Here is a 27,487-nt window from a genome sequence, read left to right on the forward strand (position 1 = left end):
GACAGGGCTATCAATGGCTACTAGCCATGATGGCTGTGGTCTGCCACCCTAGTCAGAGGCAGCATGCTTCAGAAAACCAGTTGCCGGAAGCCTCAGGAGGGGAGAGTGTTCTTGCACTCAGGTCCTGCTTGCAGGCTTCCCCCAGGCCCCTGGTTGGCCACTGTGAAAACAGGATGCTGGACTAGATGGGCCACTGGCCTGATCCAGCAGGCTCTTCTTATGTTCTTATGTTCCCCAGTATATGCGTGTTTGTAAACATTGGTTGGCAAACGGCATTAGAAAATTTGAATTAAGTGCAGATTTTGAAGGATGGCTATGTTTTGGTCCTCATACTGCTTTGAAAAGAGCGAATTTGATAAATTCAGCTTGAAATGCAAACTGAATTAAATTTCTCACGCATCCCTTCCTGGGAGTAAGCCCGGTTGAGGCTCACTTCTAAGTAGATGTGCATAGGCTAGTGGTTCCCAATTTTTTTCCCCATGGACCCACTTAGAAATTGCTGATGGTCTTCGTAGACCTCTTAATGGGTTTTCTGCCAGTTGTAGCCTTTGTAATGTGCTGTGCTAGATGCCGTATGATTTTAATTGTATTTTTATTGCTTCTATTGCGGGAATTTTATTATATTACAATTTGCATTGCTAGAATCCAGATTGTAATACAGTAAAACACAATATAAAAAATAAAAAAGCCATCAAAAATCACTATGAATATTTAATGTGGACAGGTCACATACCACCCAAATGAAGCTCATGGACCACAGTTTGGGAACCCCTGGTATAGGCTTCTCCCTCAAGTCACATCACATCCTAACAGTTGCATCTTTTCAGGTTAAAAACAACAAAAGCAAACAATCTTACTTTACAACAAGCATGGAACAAAACAATTCAAGAAAAAGAAAATATAACAGAAGAACCTCATAAACTTGCCAAGATAACAACCATTATACAGAATTACTTCTGAGCAGACCTATTAACTTTCAGAAAAGCAGATTTAGCAGCCATACTTAACTAACTTATTTTAATTTGTGTTTGGAACACTTTTGAGTATTAACTTATAGCTTGTAGAACCTCACGGAAGAAGCATGTTATTTACATTAGGAGGCGTTATTGAGGTTTGGCAGCTTTGAGTCTGAGAAAAGCCGCGTGCTCTATCTAAATACATTTTGGGAATGGCTTGGGGGGCAAAGTTGTCCAAAGTGACACCTGGTAAACTCAGAGTCACAGACCAGTAATTCTGACAGCCAGGGTGTAGTTGTCCAGGGTCCCAGGGGATCTTAGACCCCTTACTTTTTTGGGAGCAGGTTTCCTATGTCTTCACCATCCTGTGAGCCAATGAGCATGAAAGGGGAGAGTGTTAGCTACTAAGAAGAGTCCTCTAGCATGTTTCCTTGTCCTTTTTGGCTGATTGGAGCCAATCAAAGTGAAAGTAGGTGAGTCACCAGCCACTGAGAAGACTCTTCTCAGTAGCTAACATGCTCCTCTTTCATGTTCATTGGCTCCTAGGCACATCTGTTGTGGTGGGCGAAGGCAACAAGGATCTTATTCTCAACCTAGCAGCAAAAAAAAGGAGGTAGAGGGGAGGGGCGTGGCCGTGACTATCATGAAGGGACCCTACACTTCTGAATTTGCTATTACACTACTGCTGACAGCACTACCTCTCCCTTCACAGAACTATAGAACAGGGTTGCCCATGAAGATGGGAATGGGCTTGTAAAGTGTATGTTTGCCCTCAGTAGCGATGGCTGAGAATTTTGATTCAGTTCGTATTTCAAGCAGAATTTATCAAATGCGCAATTTCTGAAACAATATAAGAACTGAAACACAGCCATCCTTCGAAATTTGCATCTTTGTAATTTTGGGATGCAGTTCACCAACTAAACAACATTTACAAAAATGCATATATCAGGGGAAAGTATGAATAAAAATGAATATATGAGTGAAAATAACATGCAAAAAGGCATGAAATGATGAGAAATTGCTTGCAGAGAAGTGTGCCTTTGTCAAAACTGCCTACAAAAATGTGTTTATTTGGAAAAATTCACACTCAAATGGTGGAGAATTTTCATGAGGATTTAAAACAAAAAGTCGCAGATCGCTGTAGAAATGTAGAGAACTGAATTTGCCACCTTTGGCTCCTGCTGGGAGGAAGGGCGTGATATAAATCAAATAATAAATAAAATAAATAAATTTAACACTGGAAAAATGAGAAACTGAGAACCGAAATAGATGGATCTTTCCATCCCTAGCCCTCAGTCTCCCACATCACCCATCCCTAGTGCGTACGCAGCCAAACACTGTGTTGGGAATCTTATTTGACTTATGTATGCCCTTTCACCCTTTAAGTGCTCTCTCATTTGGTTTCTGTGTACAACCACTAGATGTCAGCAGATAGATATTAGTTGTTAAGTAGGAATGATAAAGTAGATTTTAAAACTTAGGAACAAGTCAGGACATTGGTCTATCTAACTCAATATTGTCTACACTGACTGGCAGCAGCTCTCCAAGATTTCAGACTGGGTTCTCTCCCAGTCCTACCTGGAGATGCCAGGGATTGAACCTGGGACCTTGTAATGCTAAGCAAATGCTCTACTAACTGAGCTATGGCCTTTATTTTTGTTTGGCCAGAACAGAAAAGCCTGTCACACAGGGGCAGCCTGACCATTAGGCAACATGGCTAGTGGCTGCCTCAGGAGGTTGATTTGGAGCCTCGTGAAAGTGTAGCAAATTATTATTTAGTTATATTTATTGCATTTTTACAGCCAGGGTGGGGGAAAGAGGCGTCTGTGATGTTTTCGTCCCAGGTGCTAAAATAACTTAAGTGGTCTTGCCTGCAGTTCTGAATAACATGGTGAGACTGAAATAATATCAAATAATATTTTCCTCAGCTATTAAACCAAGTATTTCTTCCAGATATTTCTAAGAGCTAACATTACAGAAACAATATATGAATGCTCATTTTATCATTTTCTGTGACAATCTGCGTCTTGCTGAGACATTTTCACAGAACTCTTTGCAGATGCAATCACTCAGCTTTGTTCTGACTTGGATGCCACAGTGTTTGAACTTTAGATGTCACAAGCATTCGCTTGTCACAATTATCGGGATCAGTTTGATGTAGTTTATCTCAAGGATGTTGACAGCTTACTTGGCATTGTGAAGGCTACCACATGTAGTTTGTTCCTGGGTCCATGTGATGAAAGTCACTTTGGGAGGAGGGCAAAGCTTTGGTCAGAATAATTAAAGTCTCATGGGAGAAAGAGAAAGTTCCATCTCATTAAGGAAATGATGATGATATTGATATGTCAACTCCTCAAAGAAACATAATTGAGCAAGGAGGATCTTGCCTGTTTTAGGCTCATATACAATCTCCCCTTTCTAGGAAAGGTAATGGCAAGAGCCCCACCAGACATCTTTTTTTATTGTGCATTCATGATGATTTGTGCTCATGATGACATTGGAGCAGTCACATGTGATCCTACTTTCTATATCACTTGCATCTGAAAAAGTTTCAAGGTGGATATACTGCTTTATTTCCAATCAGTGCACATCCCATAATCCTGCTGAAATCCTGTCATTTCATACACCACAAATACTCTGGTTTATTTTATTTATTTATTTTGTTCTGCTTGTGTTGCTCTATAGTGCTAGAGTGCCCCTCCAGATGGCAATAATGCAATAACACTGGGGAAGCATTGCAGTTGCAGAACAACAAATATGCGTGCAGGGACATTGGGGGTAGAGCATTCTGTGCACCCCCATTCCCAGTTTGAACCCTTATGCTTTCCTTTTGAGTGCCTGGAGAGTGCTGGGTTTCACACGATTGCGGGGATCAGGAGTTAAAAATGGAGCCAAGGCTTGGCTTAGGAAAGAATTTGTTTTCAAGGCCAGGCAACCCCACCTCTATAATTTGTGAGGTTGTAAAAAAAAATGCAAGATTCCCTCTGAACATGTATAAAGTGAAAAGTTTGATTTTATCCCTGATCATTTTCAGTGATAGAACTAGTCTTTTAATATGTGCAGCCAGCAAACCCTTAATTTATTACTTAATGAATTCAGGTACTGTTGTCTTATGGACAAGGGATGAGTGGACTCAGTCTCAGAGCCCATGACCTGCATGCAAGAGTCCCAAACTCAGTCTGCAGCATCTCCAATTAAAAAATCCTTAGGTAGCAATGTTATAAAAGCCTCCCATCCTACCCAATCTGAGATTCTGAGGAGTCACTGTCAGTTAGCATAAGCAGCTCTGGGCTAAATGGATCATTAGTATTACACTGGAGTTTCATAATTTCAATTACATATGTTCAACACAAAGAGAGACAAGTGAGAACTAGCTTGGCTTGTCAATCAAGGCTTGCTAGCTGGGTTAGTTAGTATACGGCTTCTTTTACACTAACAAGTTCTGCAGAAGATCATGAGTAGCTGAACTGAATGACTGTCCAGTGACTAAAATAAATAATTGGGGAAACCAAATATTTTATATTTCCTTCAATGCATCCATTCAGTAGATTTCCAGGATATGCCACTGGGAATCTTACTGCTTTGGGACACGCAAAACAATAACTGTTTGGTCAGCTACATCGGCAGTCCTCCAGTACGATGGTGACTGCCACATTTGCATGCATATTTCAGAGATCTTGCACCTGAAAAATTAAAATACAGTCCTATGTCACTCTTTCCAGTGATATTTGTTTTATTTCACAAGAGGTGACATGTTGGTAGAGCACTTGAGACATTGAAGTCACAATCATGAATCAGAGGGAGATTCAGTTATACAAGCCCCATTGAATGAATGGGATCACTCATTAAAAAATAGAAAAAGACTGCTCCATTCCTTATATTTTTCTAGGTAACTCTATTCAGTTATATTGTTTCATCTTTCATTATACATAGAATCATATATAATCATAAGGCTGGAACAAATCTCAACATCATCTAGGCCAATCCCCTGCCAATGTAGGATTTGCAGTGCAGGATATAGCTACGCAACAACCATCTCCAGTAGATAGTTGTCCATTCTCTAACTAAATGCTTCCAGCTAAAGGGACCCCACCATCTCCTGAGGGAGTCTGTTCCACTGTTGAACAGTTTTTACAATTAGTAAGTTTATCCTAATATTTAGTCAAAATTTGTTTCCCTGCAATTTCTTTCCTTTGGTTCTAGACCAGTATTTTAGATGAACAGAGAAGTCTGCTCTGTCCTCTGTGTGACAGCTCTTCAGATATTTGAAGACCACTATTGTGTCTTCTCTTAGTCTTCTTCAGGCTAATCATATCCGGCTGCTTCCACTGTTTCTCATAGGACTTGGATTCTAGATCCCTCAGTTGTCCTCCACAGGATGCACTCTAGTTCTTCCATGTTGTTCTTAAACTGTGGTGCCCAGAAGTGGACACAATACCTCAGATGTGGCTTGACCAGCACAGAGTAGCACAGAATTATTACTTCCCATTATGTGAACGCTATCCTTCTGTTAATGCAGCTTTAGATTGCTTTAAATTTTGTTTAGCAGCCACATTGCACTGCTGGCTCAGTTTATGATCCACTAAGACACCTTGATCATTTTCAAATGTACTGCAGCCAAGACAGGTCTCACCCATCCTATTTTTGGGCCTTTTTTTGTGTGTACTTATCCTTTGGCCTCAATCAAGCTGAAGCCACGTGCAACTTGTTGCTCCCAAGAATGGGTGGTTGTAGAGAAAGATGTACATCCCCATGCACATCTAAAGATGCATCAAGTCAGTTCAAAAAGCTTTGGATGAGCATCACATTACACTGAGATGCATATCAGCCACACATGCAGCAGGCTGCTTATGCGCAGAGGCCTCTCTTGTGGATCAGAAAAAAAATGAGCGTTAAGCTAGATATGTTTGCCCAAAACATCTATCATGTTACTTAAAAAATCCAGCTGTTCTCCAGAAAACAATATTTCAGCCAATGAACAACATCCTGAAAATTCCCCACATTATCTTTTAAGAGACACGAACATCACCAGATGGAATATTTTGCTGACATGCCTTGTTTCAACACTTATCATGGCTATTTGTTCATGCCCTTTCAGGAAAAAACAGAGTGGCTTCCAGTAACTGTACACAACTCCTGACAAAAAGGTAAAGCCCCACGGTTGCACAATGCATGCCTCACTCTACATATGTTGGAATATAAACTAAACGAAGCAGAAGCGGGAAAAAGAAAGAGAAGAAAGAATGGTATCTATAAAAGGATGCATAACTCTAATGTTAAAGTTTAATGAATCAAGGCACCATCATCCATCAGGAAATTTCCTTGACGTGAATAAAGAGCTGTATAAGAATATTATCCTGGTCTTGCACAACTTCCACATATTTCTATCTAGAACTTGCACAATAGAACTTCTCCTTGGATTCTGCCCTCAGCATCCAAATTATTTGATCAATATGGTAGGGCTGCCTTCCCTAACCTAGCGGAATGTCCTCCAGATGTTGTTGAACTCCCCCTTCCATCATGCCTGACCATTGGCCACACTGGCTGGAGCTGATGGGAGCTGTAGTCCAAAAGTCTCAAAGGCACACCAGATTGGAGAAGGCTATATCACAAGAAGGTAAAGTAGTTCCACTGGAAAGAACAAAATTTGAGTGCATTTTTTCCTCCAGATTCTGGATCTATGAAACATATGCACAAGCATGACAGTAGCCCTGTTCAGGCATTCTGAACATGCAAAGGGGTCTGAGAGACCATGTGGGGCTAGCTCTGCCCCTTTGACTATGCCTCTGTAGGTCTGCAACACTCCAGCTGAGGTTGTATGCATATTATCAGCTTAAAATGCAGCTAGGTCATTCTTTTTTCTCACTTCTCGGATCAAAGCAAAAATGCAGTGTTTCATAAGAAACAACAGGACAGATATGTATAGTGTCTAATGTTGCATGTACATCACTTCCCAAACCAGCAGTGAGAGTGCACTAGATGCAGAGTAATGGGAGTGTGTACACAGTGTGAAGCTAGCAACATTCCAGTATGGTGAGAGCAGGAACCCTGATTGGGGCAAGGACTATCCCAGAACATTCCTTCAGCTCCTTCACATTCAGAACAAATGCCTGGAGTGGAGAAGGCTAGTGTTCCCAGCGCCAGACATGTGCATGCTCTAAAGAGAGCTGAAGAAATCGGTGTCCATCCTTTCTGTGTAGTACTTATTTATTTTACTGTTCATCAAACTTTCTATACTGTTCCAAGTATAAATGCCTAAGTGGCAGAAGAAACAGCTCACACGGTGGGGTGGAGGTGCTTTGCTATCTTCCCAGCAGGTTGCTGTTGCTTACCAGGAGAAAGAGGAGGAGGGGTGAAGCAAGGCAGCAGCGAGGCCAGTGTGATGCATGATTCGGTGCATCAGAACCATGCCGATTTCCCTGCCATCTTGCCCTTCCCCTCTCCTTCCCAGTAAGCAGCAGTGACTTGCCTGCTGGGAAGCTAGTGCGGCAGCCCAGCGAGCTGCTTCTGCAAAGCAGTGTACACTTAAAGTAACACTCAGTATAAAATATACAAAGAAATAGGCAAGATAAAACAGTACATCATGTTTGCTAGTGTAACACATGGCTCACAGTGGCCAACCAGATGACCTAATGGGAAACCCGCAAGCAGGATGTGAGTGCAACAGCACTCTCCCTGCTTGTGATTCCCAGCAGCTGGTGTTATTCGGAGGCATCCGACAGTGGTGGTAGAACATAGTCACTGTGGGTAGCAGCCATTGATAGCCTTATCCTCCATGAATGTATTTAATCCTCTTTTAAAGCCATCCAAGTTGGTGGTCATCATTGCCTCTTATGGGAGAAAATTCCATAGTTTAGCTGTGTGCCTTGTGAAGAAGCACTTTCTTTTATCTGTCCTGAATCTTCCAACATTAGATGTCCAATGAATATACAGATTATATATATCATAGACAACTTATTTTCCAAGTGTGGATCCTTATGAAACCAAAAAGGTAGCACACAAACATGCACAAGTAGGTGGCATCAGAAGGCTGGAGGAACCCCAGAACTTACAGAAATGCAAAACGTATTTTGGGAAAAAACCCTAAGGTGGTGATGGTGGTGTGTGTTTGTGTGTACGTACACAACTGAAGGCTGCATATTCAGTTGCCATGGAATTCTAGCTGATCATTGTGTGGGGTAGGGACAGAAAACAAGGCAGGAGGGGGATTGGAATGGAGTATGCTGCAAGAGGGTGTGGCTGGCTGGAACGCTGGACAGGAGCACTTCACATTGCAACGTTTTGTTGAAGGACCCACTTGTAATACTACTTCTTTCTCGTTGTGTCAAAAATCACTAAGCACTATGCAACAAGTAGAAATAACACAGGCCCTGCCTGCAGATTTACCATCGAAAGGTAAAGACAAGTCACATGGCAAGGGGAGGCAGGGGAAAGAGAATCAATAAGAGAAGGCCAGGGTTAATCACTCAATGTTTCTTAACCTTTTTTGGGCCACAGATTCACAGAAGCCTCTTAACTACAGCTTAAGAACCCCTGAGGCAGCTGCTTTGCTGGCTGCTTTCTGTTGTGGCTCACAATCTTAGTCCTCCTTTCTGACCTTTCAAACCCCACCCCTGACAGCAGATGGAGGAGGAGATCAGAGTCCAAGGCCAAGACAACAGGCTTATTTGTTCTGAACTGGCTTCAGCTGCTACAGTCCATGAGAGGCTGACATGAACACTGAAGGAGATAGTTTGAGGGGGACAGGAGCCCAATGGCTGTCCGTCCCAGCCGGGCGAGTAGAAGGAATCTCATTGTCTCATCCCTCCCTCAGATGGCCACTGACAGTTCTAGGAGGGGGGGCACCAAATGGTAGGCCGTAGTGCTAACCAGTCCAACGGATGAATGCGCCTTCACTGTCTCACCTTTCTTGCTACTGCAGCCAGAATAGTTCACCATGTGTTAACCCCCCTCCAAAAAAACCCTCTTGCAAGTAAAAAACATCACCACAAGAAGAGAAGCGCTCACCTGACCAGTGCTTTTTGGTGCTAGTTTGCATTTGCAGTCTATAATTCATAAAAGGTGAAAATATTTGTGAAAAGTCTGCCTGCCTCACCCCCACCCCCTTTCAGCTAAGCATTTGTCCTTTCCAAAGCATGCTTATAAACCCCAAGGAATGATCATACAACATGACTGAAAATGGAGATGAGAGATTGTAAAATCATGTTTATTTAATTTATTGCTTTGAACTGTTTGCTGCAGTGCAGGGCTAATTAGCACATATTTGTCTTGCTTTAGATACAGGCATTTCCTCAGGGGACCGAGATGATGAATAAATTTGCTGGAATCCAAATACTAACTACTAATCCTATGACTAAACTTGCAACCCAGAACAAGTGGAGGTATTTGCAATAAAAACCTTTCAGAAATCAGCCCCATAATTACCTCTCTGTTCTCTATTTGCTAAACAAGGCAAATGACATTATCTCACTTGCTTCACATAAGAGTGAGAATGAAGGTAATTTCATGGTCCATAAGCTGCTGAGATGCCACAATAAAAAGCTTCCCAATGAAGCAGAGGCAGGAAGCCAGTGGCCCTCTAGACTCCAGCACCCACCAGCCCCACCCAGCATGGCCAACACTCAAGTGATGGGCTTTTTCCCTTTGCATCGTTATGAAATGTGAGTGACTACTCCTCTGCCCTAGCAATTTGAGAGAGGGAGGAGCAGGGCAGGTTAGCTGCATGCCTCTCACAGTGATGACAAGGAGAAGGCCCGTCCAGTCAAGAGTTCCTCCTTCCTAGCAGGGTCCAAGGAACTGCTTAAGGGTAGGCCTCATAATGGCTTCCTTCTTCTTGTGTGGTGGAGCAACTGTTTTATGTTTCTTCAGCTTTCCGTGCCTGCGGAGGCCGCTTCTGAAGAGAGACTCCAGAATTGTACAGAAGCTTTCCCAAGCTGCAGAGGTTGCCATGTATTGTTTTAATAGTGCTTTATTTGCTGAGAGAAGAGAGAAACCTGCTTGTGTCGTGGTAACCTCTTCTTCAGGCACTTGTATCCCAAATTGTGTTACTGTTTCTAAGAACAATGGTTCCCTTTGTGAGTAAGCAAGTCCTTATGAAAGAGCCTCCAATATCTTTCTCAGTATTATAGGAGAGACAACTTATTTTGAAGAAGAGCCAGCAAGAACAACCATGAATAATACAACTCTGTTTTATTTACCTATCCCTAATACAGAAAATACTCTCCCTAAGAATGATTAAAAGAGCATTGATCAGGTCTTACAATATAAAAGTATATATCATCAAGCCTGGGATTCGATCTCTTGGATGCGGCCAAGGTTTTGATCACGAGCAACCCTTACAATATAGGGTACTTGTATTTATACCTATTTTATGATGTCATACATCTATAGATGAAATGCATAATTTTACTAAAATGAATCTCGGGTTACCACTAAACTTTACTCAGTGGTCTTTGGACCTCATTCCGGAAGAAGCCTCATTGAATGAGCTGTTTAGCCTTCTGAACCATCAGAGCTCTTCTGGGTTGTGTGGTGAAATTAAGCAATGTATGCCTTGCCTTACAACGAAACATATACTTCCCCTAAACTACTGTCTTATACTCTCAATCCTAGATGGGTTCCTATTAAGCGATTATTGGATTTTAGGAGCATATCTTATACCATGAGCTACAAAAGCGACTTGGATTTTCTTATATGATTTCTATTCTTTAAAATGCATCATCTGCCTCATAATATTGTGGCTAAGCAATTAATTGTCACTTTCAGTTCTGCCTTGCGGTTACTGCATAGAGCTAGCATCCTGTTTTTCCTCTGAGGGCTAAACTAAAGGTTGACTCACTTCCTGGTACTTCTTACCGTGATTTGAAGTGGTTTTTGGTACTTTGAGACACAGAGGTCAACTGCTGTAGGTTGAGCCTATCTATGTGTCTCATAACCACATTGATTGATCCAAAACACCTTGCAATGTCCTTTTGGAATCTTCCAAACCTTGGGTGAGTGTTTGGCAAAATTACAATGGTTCCCTGGGAGAAATTCCTGTCTATCCAGGTCTGCATTTGAGTGCGGCTAACTGGATTTTCATAAAGTGCTGGAGAGATTCTAGCCACTGTGGGCTTGTCCTCCCGTGACAGTTGCTATAACTAAAGCTTTATTAAGAGAATGCTTACAAGATCTACCGTGCTTGCTCAGACTCCTCCCACCTGACCTTTACACTAGAGCTCAGCCTCCAGATCTCCATGGCAGTGTCCTGCAGTTCCCTCTGCTGGATGGAACTGCTACCTATTATAACATCCCCAATGTCATATTTGTTATAAGAACATACAAACAACGTAAGTATAACTTCTCGAACTAAACAATTAACTTGGAAGTACCGCTGGTTCTGAATGACTGATAATTAAACTGCCTATCAGTCATCTAATACAAAATCTGTGTATCATTTAGGTGGTTTGATATGATTGCGGGTACGTGTGCTCTTGACATGGTCACTGTTCGGTGTTGGTGATACAGTTACATGTGTCTCTTTATTTGTGGTTCAGGGCCTGGAGTATGGTGTGAATCTTCATGAGCACATGGAATGATGGAATTATCCTGTATATCATCATCCACCACATCTGAGGTGTCTTTAAGTCCCTGAGGACTCATTAGGCAAACGAACTTATGATTCCATCAATATGAGCGCCCACTGACTTCAACAATATAAGTCCAGGGATTTATTTGTCCCATGCATGTTCCTTTTGTCCAAGGATATGGCTTGTCTTGAGGAAATAATTGGGCACATACAGAATCTCCAATGTGCAGAGGTGGTAGCTCTTTTGAATCCTTGTCATAATAGCTTTTAGTTTCATTGCGTTTGTGTTGCAGCTGATCTGTGACTTTCATTGCAATTTTGGGTTTCAATAATGCATGAGCTATAGGTAGAAAGTATTGTGTGCGTCTGGACATAAGTCTTTGCATTGGGCTGCTATTCATGCCAGCGGTTGGAATATTTCTGCACTCCAGGATAGCTTGCCATATGTTTTCTTTATTTCTTGCTGCTTTCTGTAATAGAGTTTTTGCGATTTTGACGGCTGATTCAGCTTTGCCATTAGACTGACTGTTGTAGGGAGATGACCTTATGTAGTGAAATTCCCAGTCTTTTGAAAATGTGGCAAATTATTTGGAAGTGAACTGTGGCCCACCATCTGAAATCACACAGTCAGGTATGCCAAGTCTGTTGAAGTGGTTCACGATTTCTATTACAGTTGCTGATGTTGTATCTGGCAGTTTATCCATTTCCCAGAAGTCTGAATAGTAGTCTACCAGAATGAGATAATTGCTGCCATTTTCTGTGAAAAGGTTCATACCTACCTTACTCCATGGTCTGTTAGAAATGTCGTGTATCACCAATGGTTCTTTTTGCTGACTGGCTTGGAACTCAGCGCACACATCATAGTTGCGTACAAGGTCTCTGATGTCATTAATAATGTTTGGCCAGTATACCACATCTCTAGCTTTCTGCAAACATGCTTCTATTCCAGAATGACTGCAATGTATTCTTGATAATATGTCTTTTCTCATGGCCTTTAGAATGAGTATTCAGTGTCCTTTGAATAGGATGCCATCTTGGACACTTAATTCATCGCGATAGTTCCAGTATTCTTGAGTAGACACTGGAGCTTTGTTCCAGGTGTCTGGCCAACCTGCTAAGACAACAGAGATCAATACTTGCAGCTCTTTGTCCTGTAAAGTATGTTCCTGGACTCTTTGAAGTCCTTGATGTGAGATGGGCATATAAGCAGCTTGATTAATGCTTTCTAGTTCCTTTTGTCTGGCTTGCGCTTCAAGGGAATTGAGTATCTCATAGTCTTGCTTGTCAGTGTGCCTGTCATGTGGCAAGGGTGCTCTGGATAGGTGATTCTCTATGTACATCTCAGCTCCTTTTTTATATTGTACCTTCAAGGGATAGCATTGTAGCCTAAGAAGCATGCGTTGAAGGCATTTTGGAGCTGATAGCAATGACTTCTTAAAAATATTTTCTAGAGGCTTATGATCGCTGTCAACCTTAATGCATTTTTGACCTCATATATATTGGTCAAATTTTTCACAAGCAAATACTATTGCTAAGCATTCTTTTTCAATTTTGGCATAATGCTGTTCAGTCTGTGATAAAGACCTTGATGCAAAAGTACAGCACCCAGGCCGGTTTCACTGGTGTCACACTGGATGGTGACATCTTCATTCATGTCATAATACTTCAACACGGGATGTCTAGTAACCAAGTCTTTGTTCTGTTGGAGGGCTGCATCATGTTGAGGTAGCCACACCCAAGTTGCACCCATGTCCAATAGTCATCTGAAGAGGCTCACAAACATCAGAAAGGCAAGGAAGAAATTTAGTCAGATAATTAACAAATCCCAGTAACTGCTGAAGAGATTTGGTATTGGATGGTTTAGGCATCTGCTGGATAGCTCTCACCTTTTCTGGATCTGGTTGTAAGCCTTGCGATGTTAGGAGGTGTCCCATATAGGGTACTGCTGTCAGTCATAGCCTCATCTTATTTTTATTGAGTTTCAGATTGACTTTTCTCGCCCTTTCCAGGAGAGAGATGAGGTTGCGATCATGGTCAACTATGGCATTCTCCACTGAATCTCCACAACCATATACCGAAAAATCATCTGCAACTACACTGATTCCTTTGAGACCCGCCAGTGCATCTTGTTGGTGGCGCTTATACTCTTCTGCTGCTGGTTTTACTCCAAAGGGCATTCTCAGCCACCTATAACGTCCTTCTGGGGTCCAAAATGTAGTAAGGTGGCTGCTTTCTTCATCTAAGAAGATTTGCCAATACCCATCCTTTGCATCTACGACAGAGAATATTTTTGCCTTGGCAAGGTCTGGTAAGATTTCTTCTATGGTGGGCATCTGGTAGTGAGCTCGTAATAATGCCTTGTTTAAATTACTTGGATCTATACAGATGCGAAGATTACCAGGTTGCTCTATGGCTACCATGCTGCTTATCCACTTGGTAGGTTCTGTCACTTTGGCAATTATTCTGTCTGTTTCCATTTGTCTTATTGCAGTTATGATTTTTTAATGTGACAAGGACATAAGAACATAAGAACATAAGAAGAACCTGCTGGATCAGGCCAGTGGCCCATCTAGTCCAGCATCCTGTTCTCACAGTGGCCAACCAGGTGCCTGGGGGAAGCCCGCAAGCAGGACCCGAGTGCAAGAACACTCTCCCCTCCTGAGGCTTCCGGCAACTGGTTTTCAGAAGCATACTGCCTCTGACTAGGGTGGCGGAGCACAGCCATCATGGCTAGTAGCCATTGATAGCCCTGTCCTCCATGAATTTGTCTAATCTTTTAAAGCCATCCAAGCTGGTGGCCATTACTGCATCTTGTGGGAGCAATGTTGGCATATGTTGCACTGGTTGCACAGTGTCATCCACTTTGAAATGTAAGGTGCCTGGAAGACAGCCAAGTCCCTCAAAGACATCATGGTAATTTTTAAGAATTTGTGCCTTTGCTATGCCACCTTGTACTTGTCCCATAGCCAAGGTAGTGTTGGCTTCAAGTCTGAGCGTATGGATGTCTTCTGTAGTATTTAATGTTACCAGTTTCATACGTTCACTAGTGCTTGCTGATAGGGGCTTTTGCCTGGAATTCACAATCTGGAATTCTAGCTGATATCTTTTTCCTCGATATTCTGCCTGCAGCACATATTGACCTAGTGGTGTGACAATTGTGCCATCATATAGTCTCAGCTTAGCTTTGCTTGGTGATGGCTTTGCCTCTCCATCTTGCATAATATTGAGATAATATCTGTAACCCATTACATTTACAGATGCACCACTGTCTATTTGACATTCAGTGTCTTGATTGAGCCAGGACTGCAAAGTTTCTGGGCAAGGTGCTAATACAAGTTTGACAAACCACTTTTTGGTCTTAGTATGCACTGTTTTGATGTTATGCACGTAGAAAATATCACTGTCTGACTTACTGTATAGATCATCATTGCCTATCTGTTTCACATGCTGTGCAGATTTTTTTCTGTTTAGATTGTTTGCAAACTCTTGCATAATGATTTCTTTTACAACAGCTTCTGCAAATGGTTCCAAATGCTGGGCATTTGCCAGGATCATGAATTTTGCCACAGTATCCACAACTCTCACTTTGAAATCTGGGCTCAGCACTATTTTTGCATGATGGCATATGCATGTGTTTGCATGATGGCATATGCATGTTAGAATGTTTATTTTTGGTGATATAATGCATGCTATCAGCTTCTAAAGGGTGCATTTCTTGCATTTGCACAAGGGTTTGTTCACTATCCTTGCATGTGTCTATGGCTTCCTACAGAGTCAAGGCAGGCCTTTGGAGCATTCTCATCCATGCTGCCTTGTCCTTAATGCCTATAACCAATCTGTCTCTAATCAATTCTTCTTTCAAAGTGCTATAAGCACATTAATCTGCATTCTAGCGTAATTTAGCAACATACTGATTCAGAGCTTGGAAAAGTTACTTTTTTGAACTACAACTCCCATCAGCCCAATCCAGTGGCTATGCTGGCTGGGGCTGATGGGAGTTGTAGTTCAAAAAAAGTAACTTTTCCAAGCTCCTACTGATCTGTTGTTTCATCAGGTTCTTGGGCACATTTGTTAAAGAGATATCGTTCATATATAACATTTGGGTTCAAAATGCCTTTGAAGGTTTCCTAGCAATTTGCAAGGATCTTGTCTGTCTGCTGCTGTAGTATCAAGGTGCTGCTGGAGCCAATGACATTCTTTTCCCATCACTGATAGCAGTGTTGCAACCCTATTCTTTTAATCTTTGCCATCCAATCCTGTTGCTATTTCATAATTCTCCCACTGCGCTTTGAAAAACATCAAAATACCACCTGCCATGTCCATGGGCCCTGGAACTGGAATCATGCTGGCTGCCATTGTCAAAGGATCTTCTCCCACCAGTGTGCTTGTTGCCTTTGCAAGCCATGGTGCTTGAGCTCTCCTTTTCTTCAAAAAAGTAGATTCGCTTCTGACACCATGTTTTAATAGTGCTTTCTTTGCTGAGAGAAGACAGAAACCTGCTTACTATAACTAAAGCGTTATTAAGAGAATGCTTACAAGATCTGCTGTGTTTGCTCAGACTCCTCCCACCTGACCTTTACACTAGAGCTCAGCCTTTAGATCTCCATGGCAGTCTCCCTGCAGTTCCCTCTGCTGGATGGAACAGCTATCTATTATAACATGTATAACATGTAGTACAGTAGGGCCCCGCTTATATGGCGGGTTAGGGACCAGGCAGCAGAAATCGCCGTAAAGCGGAACCCATTGACTTTAATGGGTTGCGTCATGCGAAAATGACGCGAAAATGCTGCAAAATGCCGCAAAACAGCAAAATTGGCTTGAAAACGGGGAATTTCCCGATTGAAAGCTGCCACATCAGTGGAATGCCGAAAAGCGGAAAGCCGAAAAGCGGAAAGCCGGAAAGCGGGGCCCTACTGTATGGGGCAGGCAGGTACATATCACTGTACAACCCCCCTGTTGCAACAGCTCCACTGGTTGCCAATTTGCTTCCGGACTCAATTCAAGGTGCTGGTGTTGTCCTTTAAAGCCCTTCACGGCTTGGGCCCTGTCTATCTGTCTGATCGGTTGTCTTCTTATGAACCCCCCCCCCCGTTCTCTCAGGTCCTCCGATAATTCGCTCCTTAGGATACCCTTAACCTCACAAGTTCATCTTTCAGGAACCAGAGATAGGGCGTTCTCTGTTATCGCCCCTAGACTCTGGAATTCCCTGCCAATAGAGGTCCGGTCGGCCTCCTCGCTTCCGGCATTCCGTCGCCAGGTCAAGACGTTCCTTTTCCGTCTTGCATTTAACCTGGACTGAGGAATAGGAAATCTCTTGACCATGAGAGATTATGGAGTAATTATGTGTTTATTGTATTGTATACAGTTTTTACTATTTTAATCTTATCTTATAAGTTTGTATCTATGGTGTATGTCTTGCTTTTATAAGGTATGCTCGGTCTGTGTTCTTTTATTATAGAGTTGTCCGCCGCTGTGAGCTTTCCAGGAAGATAGAGCGGCATAGAAATGTTTTAAATAAATAAATAAATAAATAAATAAATAAATAAATAAATAAATAAATAAAATGATATAGGTATCATTCTATACCTGTCTGATAAAGGTATATATCAGGCAGATATATATTACTAAATATATATCAAATATTTTATTTATGTGGCAAACTTTTCAGCTTCTGCCTTCATCAGCTGCTCTGATAAAAATACACACCCATGTACCCACCATGGCTGACTTTGTCCTAAATTGCTTGTCTCATCTCTCAGCCTCATCATCTTTAAAATGGGTATTAATTAGTTGCCTTTGATGAGATCTTTGTGCAGCTCCGCTGGCTAGAGTTTTAGGGATGAATGCCTGATGTGTGGTAATGTAGATGTAAAGTTGCACCTGTATATGCAGATAATCCCAGTTGTGTGACTCATAGAGTACAGCAGGTAAATGACTCAGTTTTGCATCCGGCTTGCCCCCTGCCAGTCACTGTTTTACACCTGCTCCAGCTGGAGGATCTTGAGGTTCTACTAAAAAATAAAGATCCTGCAAGATTGAAGTCTGCCACACGAGTGTGACAGAATGTTAGAATTGGACACACATCTTTCCTCCAAGAGTAACATAGTAACATACATTGAGTTACTCCATTTTCGCCTCATAGCAACCTTATGTTTGTTTGTAGCATTTGTACCTTGGTCTTCAGCTGAAAAACCTCTCAGAACCACTTACATACGATCAGCTAAAACAAGATAGTCCCTGCTTGCAAACTTACAATCTAAAATACATGACAGAAAAGGAGAACAGGTTGGGGAGGGAAGAAGAAACAAGCAAACTTAGGCGCCAGTTAAATTAAATAGAGCCAGTGTCGTGTAGTGGTTAACGTGTTGGACTACAACCTGGGAGACCACAGTTCGAATCCCCACACAGCCATGAAACTCACTGGGTGATCTTGGGCCAGTCACTGCCTCTCAGCCTCATGAAAACCCTATTCATAGAGTCGCCATAAGTCGGAATTGACTTCAAGGGAGTACATTTACATTTTATACTGTAATGATCAGTTGGAATAAAAACAGTTAGCTTGCGCTGTAGGTCAGACCAGTGAGCTTCCCCAGATCCAAACTCAACACGCTAGCCACAATGCCACATGGACTCAAATTTGTAATGTCAAGGTCGCATTAGCCCTCTCAGGCATTACAGTGTGGGAAACGTAAACATGTGAAGGGGTCAGTGAGAACAAGCATGCTAGTTCTGTTGCCTCCCAACTTGCAGAAGATGAACATCTGCAGCAGGGAGTCTTTTGTATGTGTGGAAGTTCCTGGCACATTTTAGAACCCTGGAAAATCAGGATTTTAAAGCACACATGGAGCGTCTATGGATACAAAAGGCTCTATTGCTGCAGAAGTCTGCCTTCTACAAGTTGGAAGGAAATTATCATGGTGATGGAAGTAGAGCTAGCACACTCATCTCCACTGCCCTTATCTCATACGTTTCCTTTCCCTTATTGTAACACCTGAAGACAGCTATTCCGATGTCAAGATATAAAAGTTTAGAGTTCAGATTTTCATTTTAGTTCCGTCACACCCAGAAACCAGTGTGGTGTAGTGAATAAAGTGCTGGACTAAGGCCAGGGAGACCCAGATTCAAATTCCCACATGAGCAACCAATCACTATCTCTCAGCCTAACTTTCCTCACAGGTAACCTACTTTACAGATTGTTGTGAGGATAAAATTGGGTGGTGGGGAGGGTATGTATGTTGGTTTGAACCCTTTGGCAGAAAGACAGGATATAAAAGTAGTAAATAATTAAAATCAAATAACTCATGCTATCTCAGTGCCTTGTCTTTGGTGAAAGAAATTTGAAAGAGAAATTAAGATTAAAACAAAAACAAAAACCAAGTACGTACAGGTATATCTGTCTAATCCACCTTATCGCTCAATTTCCAGAATTTCAGGAAATGGAACATGCTATACCTTAGCCTTTTTTCAGCTGGTTGAGGTACTCGTATCCAAGGCCTTTTGTTCTGACTGTGGAATCCCCAGTATTGCAAAAGAGGTGAACATATGGTGATTCAGTACGTCAGTGCTCTGTTTCGTATCTGCACAGTGTTCACAATGGCCCTGCTAATCAGAGAGATCTCACTCCATGAATTAGAATTAGTGGTTTGTTTTCAAAAGAGCCTCTAAAAGTCATGCACACATCTCCTACTGAAGCTAGAAAGCCTCTTCATTACATGAGGAAACCCAAATGAACAGCCTAATGAGAACTATTCCATGACCATGAAATACCGACTTACGGGGGGGGGGAGCGGAAAACCAGGTAGGAAGAGTATTGGAATGGAGTATCCTGGAGGAGGGCATGAATGGCCGGCTGGCATCCTGAACAGAAGCACTCCACACTGCAACGTTTGTGTTGCAGGTCCTGATGGTTTATTATGAAATTCCTAAACCTAACATGCATAGGGATTTAGTAATGTGACTCAGATGCATCCTTAAAGTAATAATGGCTGCCACCCTAACCCCATTTACCTGTGAGTAAGCCCCATTGAATTTGATAGGGCTTACTTCTGAGTAGACATGATTAGGATTGCTGCCAATGCCTTGTTTTGTTACTTTTGAGATTTTTTTTACAAATTATTATCAAGAGCTATAGAGAAAGTGGATAAACCTTCTCCTTTCGCAGCTAAAACTACAAACAATGCCTCATGCTACAGAAGGTACAGAAAAGTTGTGCAGAATTCATCACTCTAATGGCCACTTTTATATTTTTACTAACTTAAGGCTGTAATCCTATATACACATATAGACACATACTGAACTATTGAACTGAATTGGACTTACTAAGTAATGAGGAGGCATGCACATGATTGTGCTGTGTCTTATTTTGAATACATTTCCTATCAATTCCCCTTTTTTCACTGTGTCCTACAATGTACTCTCTCTCCTCCCTTTGCATCACTATTGGTCTATCTGTACCCCTCTCTTCATTTAATAAACCATGCACTGGCATTATGAATGAACTCTGCCCAACAGCTTAACTGTGATTTGTTTACTATCAAGAAACCATAATCTGAAACCATGGTTTGTTGTCTCATGCATCTCAGTTTGTTTCAACTATGGCTTCAAGTTACGTGTGAACCCAGTGTCCTTCCTTAACCACAGTTTGCTCACCAAGCAACAAAAGCACAAGACAAGAACAGCTGAAAACAAAACAAACTTTGGAGAAATGAGCCATGATTTATTTTATTCTTTGTGAGACAACTTGTGGTTAGCTCATGGTTTGTTAAACAAACCATGGCTTAGCATTATGTGCAAATCAGGCCAATGGGACTTTTCCCTGAATAAACATGTATAAGGATCAGGATGACTATAAATCTTTTTGGTCAAATTTTGCTCTCTCCACACAACTATAGCAGTACTACACAATATCCTGAAGCTGTGACTGAGGAGGAACAAACAGTTTAAATAAAGTATTAGGTAGCAGTAACTCCCAGACACATATTTTCTAGGTGAGAGATGGCTGTCTATGCCATAGGAAAAAATACTCTTATGGGAACTGCATAAAGGAAGATGTTACTATTTCGTCTAATTTCAGGCAGAATCTGGGTGAAGACTCAGTAGTATAAGTCTGCTATGTTGGGGTCCAGATTCATTTAAGTACTTTTTTCATCATCTTTGCTTTGAAACTTATGAAACATTGGTATACCATTCTGAGTAAGGCCTATAGTCAGTTTATAAATTAAGCAGAATCAAGCAGTAAAAGGTTTCCTGGACATTATTACTTCAAGTGGCTGAAACAACAATGCTGCCCCCTCCTCCAACAAATCAACAACAACAGCAGCAACATTCTAAGCAAATATAAAAAAGACCAGGATGAAAGGCAGGAGAAACCTAGAAGCAGATAATACTTTGAGCCACCTTTCACTTCTGTATGGAGCATATATGCCTGTTCCCAAGGTACTGTCAAACAAAAAAAAAAACAGAACACAGAGCAGGGATATACAGATGAAAGGGTGAATCTGGTTTTACCCATGGGGGATTTCCAGCCCATGGGTCTAATTAGACCCACCAAGCCTGAGAGGATAGCATACCAGGCTGTTTTGAGCTAACCATGCCCACCTTTCCCAGGCCCAACAGGAAAGTTTAAGCTGTGGCTAAAAGGAAGAACCAGGAGCAGGCATTGAGTGCACTCCTGATTCTTTCCTTTGTAGTGGTTATCACCAGACATCATAGTGATAGCAGGTGATTCATAGTGGTCCATGGGCAGGGGGGGGAATTCTGTTGACTGGATCTAGGCCCCTATCCCTGGTCTAGGTCATGTAACATGGAAGGATGGGATTTGGATAATTGAGACTCCTCTTCTGAATGTGATTTTTCTGATCATGAAGGAAATGTCAGTCTCATTCACGTTCCTTTCTCCACTGTTCCGCTGCTCATAAATTATTTTGCTGCCTGAGGCAGAGGCCTGAATGGTGCCTCACACCCATTCCATATACAGAAACTGGAATGGCAGTTGAATCTTATGACATCAGCAGTGACAACCGCATCCTCCCTTGTACATGAGAGCACCAAGCTAGTTTAGGGCGTGCATGATGTGTGGCACACAGAGCTCTGTTCTCCAAGAGGATAATGGCCAGAGGGGTCAGAAAGAATGGCCTGGGGGTGCTTTCACAGCTGTCCTCTCAGGGTCTGCCACCTGAGACAATTGCCTCATTCTCCGTAATAGTAAGGCCAGCCCTGAGAGTATAAAATGACTGTGCTACATTAACTAATCTAGGCCTCATCTTTGGGCTGTTAGGTAAGCCTGTGAAAATCTTTGGATTTTGGAGACCTTTCAGGTAGCAGGCAGTCTTTGCTAGGGGTGGGGGGTCATACTGCCTCTCCTTTTGCTGTATTGTTGCATTTTCATTCCATTATTTTATACTGGCTGTTGCTTGTAATTAGAATTCATTTTCATTTATACTATATATAATCATTGTGGTAGATGGTGTGTAAAAGGCTAAAAGGAGACTGATTGCAACCATCACTCCTCCTATGACTCAGTGAGTAGGATTTATGTTGTGCATGTTTTGGCCCTTTACCAGAGTACGCTTATGTTGTTTTATCAGCAGTTCTCTCAGGAGTCTGCTATGATGCATGGGTAGCAGGAAGGTGTGCAACCATGTGAGCAGATGCACGAAGGACGCACTTAAGGGTATTAGAATCATAAGCTACCTTGAGGGTCTGCTTGGCTGGATACAAGAAGAATGTACGTTGTGTAGTTAACTGGCCCATGCAAGAGCGCCAATCTCCCTTCTCCTGCCTGTGCTTAACTGAGAAGACCTTTTTTGGTTGGGCCACAATCCTGATTAGTAGCAATCAGGGGGGAAAGGCCTTCTCTGTAGCACCCCCCCCTTATAAAATCGTCTCCCCTCAGAGCTTCAGCAAGCTCTCACCCTGATCTTATTTCAGCACTTGTTAAAAACATATCTGTGCAATCAAGCCTTTTCTGCCATTGGTTCAAGGTCAGGAATTAATTAACGGTGCCCTTTGGGTCATCAGCTGCATTTTATTTATGTTCCTGTGAGTCGACTATTTTATTCATTTTAACTTGTATGCTGCCTTGAGATGGATTGTAATGGGTGGTATATAAAATACCTTCTAAATAAAAAAGAAATAAATTCAGTAAAAATTAATTCATCCCCAAAGAAAAATGTAGTTCAAATGCACTAAAGTTAGAAAATTATTTTATTTCCATATATAAATGTGTAAATAGATGAGACAATTTTTTCCTAATCAAAAAGCACAATAAAAAAAATCTTTTAGAGAATAAGCATGACAGTATGCCATACAATGAAGACATAAAAAATATCTGATATAGAACATTGCTGTTCTTAAAGTTTCAACATAAATAGCTTTTTTTTTAAAAAAAAATCCTATTTTAATACACCCATCAAGCAAAGTAAATATTCATTCTATAATTTCACAGCCAGGTTTTCAACAATGATTTCAGTGAATTGTACTTTTACAATAAATATATAATCCCAAAGTATGCCAGTGTTTTTGTGCAATTTCATATCAATGCAGACTGCAGAGAAGAACTGCTTGCTGAATGGTACTCTTTGGCATTTTATTTATATAATTATTTAAGAGAGTATTTATATCCCACCGTTCCACTGTGTAAACAGTGCTCCGGGCGGGTTACAACTTCTTAAAAATAACCAAAAAGGCATCTGTGTGGTGAGATGCACATTTAGTGTCCTTTGGTTTCACAGACTACATAACAGTGACATCTAGTATACTGACTCAATCAGATGACCATATACAGGAGGTAGAAATAAATACATTAAAAAAAGGTTTCAATAATAATAAATAAGAGTGGAAAGTAGTAAAGCGGTAGTTGATGGTTCATTTCTTAAGGTGATCAAAAGCAGAATTCACATGCAGCTTTTCTGCCCAGAGGCTTTCGAGTAACTTTTACTCTTGCACACACATCTTCTGTTACTGCTCTGTATCCATGTCCAGTGCTTCCTTCACAGTTGTTGTGTTACTGCTGAAACCAGACATTGGAATATATATGCAAATGAAACATAAGAAACTGCAAAAGATGTTGCTTCATCAAGGGCAGGTCTTTCTCTCACATGCATGCACTTAATGCTTCCACCCATAGTTATACATCAACTGCCTGTTGCCTGCCCTTAATTAAATTGATCTCTTGGTCTCTGTTGGAGCTATGTCTGCAAGGTAAACATTTTACCTGGCAATTAACAATGAAGTTATGTTACCGTACATTTGTTGATGGGATTGATGAAATAAACAAATGCTGTTAATGGGCATATATGACACACACTGCGATGCTCTTTGATAAACAAGAGAAGAGACACTTCTTTCTAACAGAAAACAAAGCTGCAATCTTATATCCAGGCTGTTTGAGTATATATATCATTTACTTTTCTAAGATTTAACTGTAAGATTGCAGCCTAAATGATATTGGAAAGTGAATGTCCTATACAGCAATTGTCCAATCAGCTCCTCTCAACACTTTTTGAAATTACCTCTTTGAGAATCTTGTTGATAATCATCTTGACCCAGTTCGCTTTGGGATCTAGGCAGACTTTATTCCCATCTTTCATGGTGGCTCTGTTAAAAGAGTGGGGAGGGCAAAGAAAGTAGCTGGATGAGTGAACAGGCTTTCACACAGCAGCACACAGTTGCAAGAAAGGAACTGGCCAGGTTCAGGACACTCACATAACTTCAGAAACAGCACAATGAGGTCCCTCAGGGATGAGATTTACACGAGCAATGTTCCTGAGTGGGATCATGCCGGAGACCAGATGGATGCACTGGCAGCGCAACTCCCCTGTCAGAGGAGCAGCTGTGGAAGAAGAAAACAGGAACTTAACAGTGCAATTCATGGCATATTTACCGAGAAGCAAACATCCAAGAAGGTATGTATAGTGCAGCCACAATGAATGTTTAAACCAACCTCCCTTGGGTCATAAATCCTCTTAAAAATATACTTAATAATAAAAATACAAAACATTGTCTCAAAGCTTAAATCCATATTAGAGGGCAAATTGTTTGTTTGCATTAAACACTTTTATCAGATCAGTAGTACAGCACTGTCAACGTTTCCAACGGAACATTTGCCTTTCATCATTTAGTATTCCAATCGCTCACCAACTTCACCTGTTTCTTAAACAGTATTCCTTAAACTGTTACACACCTTCACGATTCATGTTACCATAATCATGACAAACCAAGCCCTTCTACAACTTGCCTTCTGTTGAAGGGACCGTAGGGCTCCTCTAGTATTTAGCCATCAGTATGGCAGCATGTTAGGCTGCAAGCAGCCCCCAGGAAGTGTAGCTTCCTAAGCCCTCTGAAGTGTGAGCTCACCAACACTGCAACTCTCAACAGAACTGAGAGTATCAGTTTTCATATTTCAGCCTTCAAAAATGGGGAAAGATGTATGTTGAATTGGAGCAGAGCAGTCCCATTCCTACAGTTGAATTTGAGCCAGGACTGTGCCCAAGGAACTTATTTTCTACGCTTCAATTCTATCATGCATGGTAGTAAGAGAGCATATCTTAAGCACGTCCAAAGTGAATTTACTGCACAGCCTCAAACTAGCTCACACATATTTGACAAAAGATAGAATTGTGCTGTTTCCATTCAGACTTGAACACAGCACCTTTCATTCAGGAATTCATCTCTGCATGTTCCCTTCACTCAGAACTTAATAAGTAGCAGTATATTATGTACAACACATTTAGTGCCCAGGAGCATGCTAGGTTCTGTACATGTATAGCCAACAGCAACTCTGGTTCTCCAAAGAGCACCAGAGATTAAAGTAGTTTATGCATCTTGTAGAAAGAGCACTCCAGAAGAGATTAATCAAACACAACATTCCATGCTTTAAAGAGTTGCCATAATTCTTTCAGGAGCATAAACACTGCAGGAATGGCAATTCTGCAGCTGGGGACACACCTACCTCAGGGAATTTTGCTCACAGCACCAGCACCATCTTATTAACCTCAGAGTGGAGCTCTAAATTAGATGCTTCAAACATAATAGACACCATCCAATCAAAGTTAGGCAAATTTTTACTGTTACTGGACTTGAGATGCCTAACTTTTATATTAGGATTTTATATCCCTGGTTCTTAGGATTTGATAGCACCCAACCCACCAGTCATATTTTCCAGGTTTTATCTCAACTAAGTTCTTTGTGTGGTCATTTTCACCAAATGAAGTCCTTTGGAATCTCACCATTGTGTAATTAGCCTTGGAACATAAGAGTAGCAAACCCCACTTCAAATATTAGCTAAAGGGAACAGGATCATACTGCTCCCAACCTCAGTAACACTCAGAATGGTGTGAGTAGAACCTAAGTGCATATACACTCCATGCCTGTAAGCTCAGTGCACAACACTCACTGAATGAATGGTGTGAAGAAAGCCCAAGTGTATATGTTGCATGCACGCTTGTAGGATCTATTCGTTTGCACTAACCACCAAACGTGCATAGTTCAGGACCAGAGACAATGGCACAGTCCCACTCCTGCACCACCTATTCGTTCAGCAAAAACATAATTTTCACGTGGACAGCCTTAAAGTAAAGAGCTCCTTTCCACATGAGCAGAGTTCCTTTGCCTCACATCATAGCAATCCTAAACGCTTGTGACACGCATCGGGGGCTGGGTTTACGGACTCCCAACCTGAAAGCATGGCCTCGCTAGGTGACTTTGAGCCCCATCCCCTCCCGTTTTAGAAGCCGTGCACTGCTCCGAGCCATCTCTACGCCCGCCTCCAGAGACCTTAGGTTTGGTCCGCCTTCTCTCTCCCAACCATCCGTTCTGGCTTAATCCAAGCCAGGATTCCAATCCGAAACTAGGCTTTGAACTACAGAATATAAAGGAAAGAGTGCCTCCGAGCATGTCCAGAGTAGCTTTTCTCATAGCCGACTCACACCCGATAGATGGAAAGGACTGTAGGCGAGCGGAGCTTCCAGGAATCCAGGACATCCTTAGAATCCTCCGTCCTGTATGCAATTCCCACCAGCACGGATCGTCGGAATAGAAAGAAGGCGGGAGCAAGAGACACCCAGCAGACCTGCAAAGCGGTGCAGAGGACTCTTGCCCCTTCCCCTTCTTCCACGCCGCCACCCATCCATCTCTAGCTTACCCTGGCTCTGCAAAGCGCTCCCGGCTAACAGCAAGAAGAAGACCAGGGCGGTCGCGCAGGAGACTGGACGGCACGGGTTCATGTTGGGTCGATCAAAGGCACTTTGAGCTGCTCCATCTCTCCAGCAGCCTTTTTATCCTCGGGCGAGACCTAGCGTGGCATTCCGGCCGCCGTGCAGGAGTGACTGCGCGCCGGGGGTGTCTCAGGGTGGCGCTGTCGAGTCCCGCCCCTTCGGGCTGCCCTTGCATTGGCGAGGGCCAGGCGTCGTGCCAACAGATCACGTAAGGGAGGAGCGGAAGCTCTCCTTGGCCGGTGTCCAACGGGATCCGGGGAATCCTTGGAGGCGGGCCAGCCCGACGGCAAAAGGCAACGTGCGGGCAAAAGTCAGTTCGTCGCGCGGCCAGCCTCTCTGTTGCTTCCCACTTTCAGTAGCAGTGTGTGGAGAAAGAGGCCTTCTTCAAGAAGTTCCTGTGGTCCCAGGCAGAGCTTGGAAAAGTTACTTTTTTTGAACTACAACTCCCATCAGCCCCAGCCATTATGGCCACTGGATTGGGCTGATGGGAGCTGTAGTTCAAAAAAAGTAACTTTTCCAAGCTCTGATCCCAGGTATGGGAGGAGGTCAGAACCCCTTCGCAGATTTCCTTGGTCAACAACTCTTTTAAGCGGTAGAGCCAGCGTGGTGCAGTGGTTAGAGTGTCGGACTGGGATCTGGGAGACCATGGTTCAAATCCCTACGCACTCATGAAGCTCACTGGGCCAATCATAATCTCTCAGCCTTAAGCTACTTCACAGGGTTGTTGTGAGAATAAAATGGGGAGGGGC

General features: G+C 42.3%; 1 protein-coding gene across 2 annotated transcripts; it reads right to left on the reverse strand.

The window, feature by feature from the left end:
* Window positions 1-22,786: 22,786 nt before the first annotated feature.
* Window positions 22,787-26,941, reverse strand: LOC133366160 (growth-regulated alpha protein-like). Of its 2 annotated transcripts, none has more exons than XM_061588948.1 (4): window positions 26,666-26,941; window positions 24,229-24,355; window positions 24,036-24,120; window positions 22,787-23,530 (listed from the first exon to the last, which is right to left on the reverse strand). In XM_061588948.1, exons 1-4 carry the CDS (start codon window positions 26,745-26,747, stop codon window positions 23,528-23,530), a joined length of 297 nt encoding a protein of 98 aa, XP_061444932.1. In that variant the 5' UTR covers window positions 26,748-26,941; the 3' UTR covers window positions 22,787-23,527. The 2 variants fall into 2 exon arrangements, with proteins under 2 accessions (XP_061444932.1, XP_061444931.1); XM_061588947.1 differs by having other exon boundaries at window positions 22,789-23,533; window positions 26,666-26,933.
* Window positions 26,942-27,487: the final 546 nt, after the last annotated feature.

Source organism: Rhineura floridana, chromosome 11 (genome assembly GCF_030035675.1).
Source record: "Rhineura floridana isolate rRhiFlo1 chromosome 11, rRhiFlo1.hap2, whole genome shotgun sequence".
Classification (NCBI taxonomy): Eukaryota; Metazoa; Chordata; class Lepidosauria; order Squamata; family Rhineuridae; genus Rhineura; species Rhineura floridana.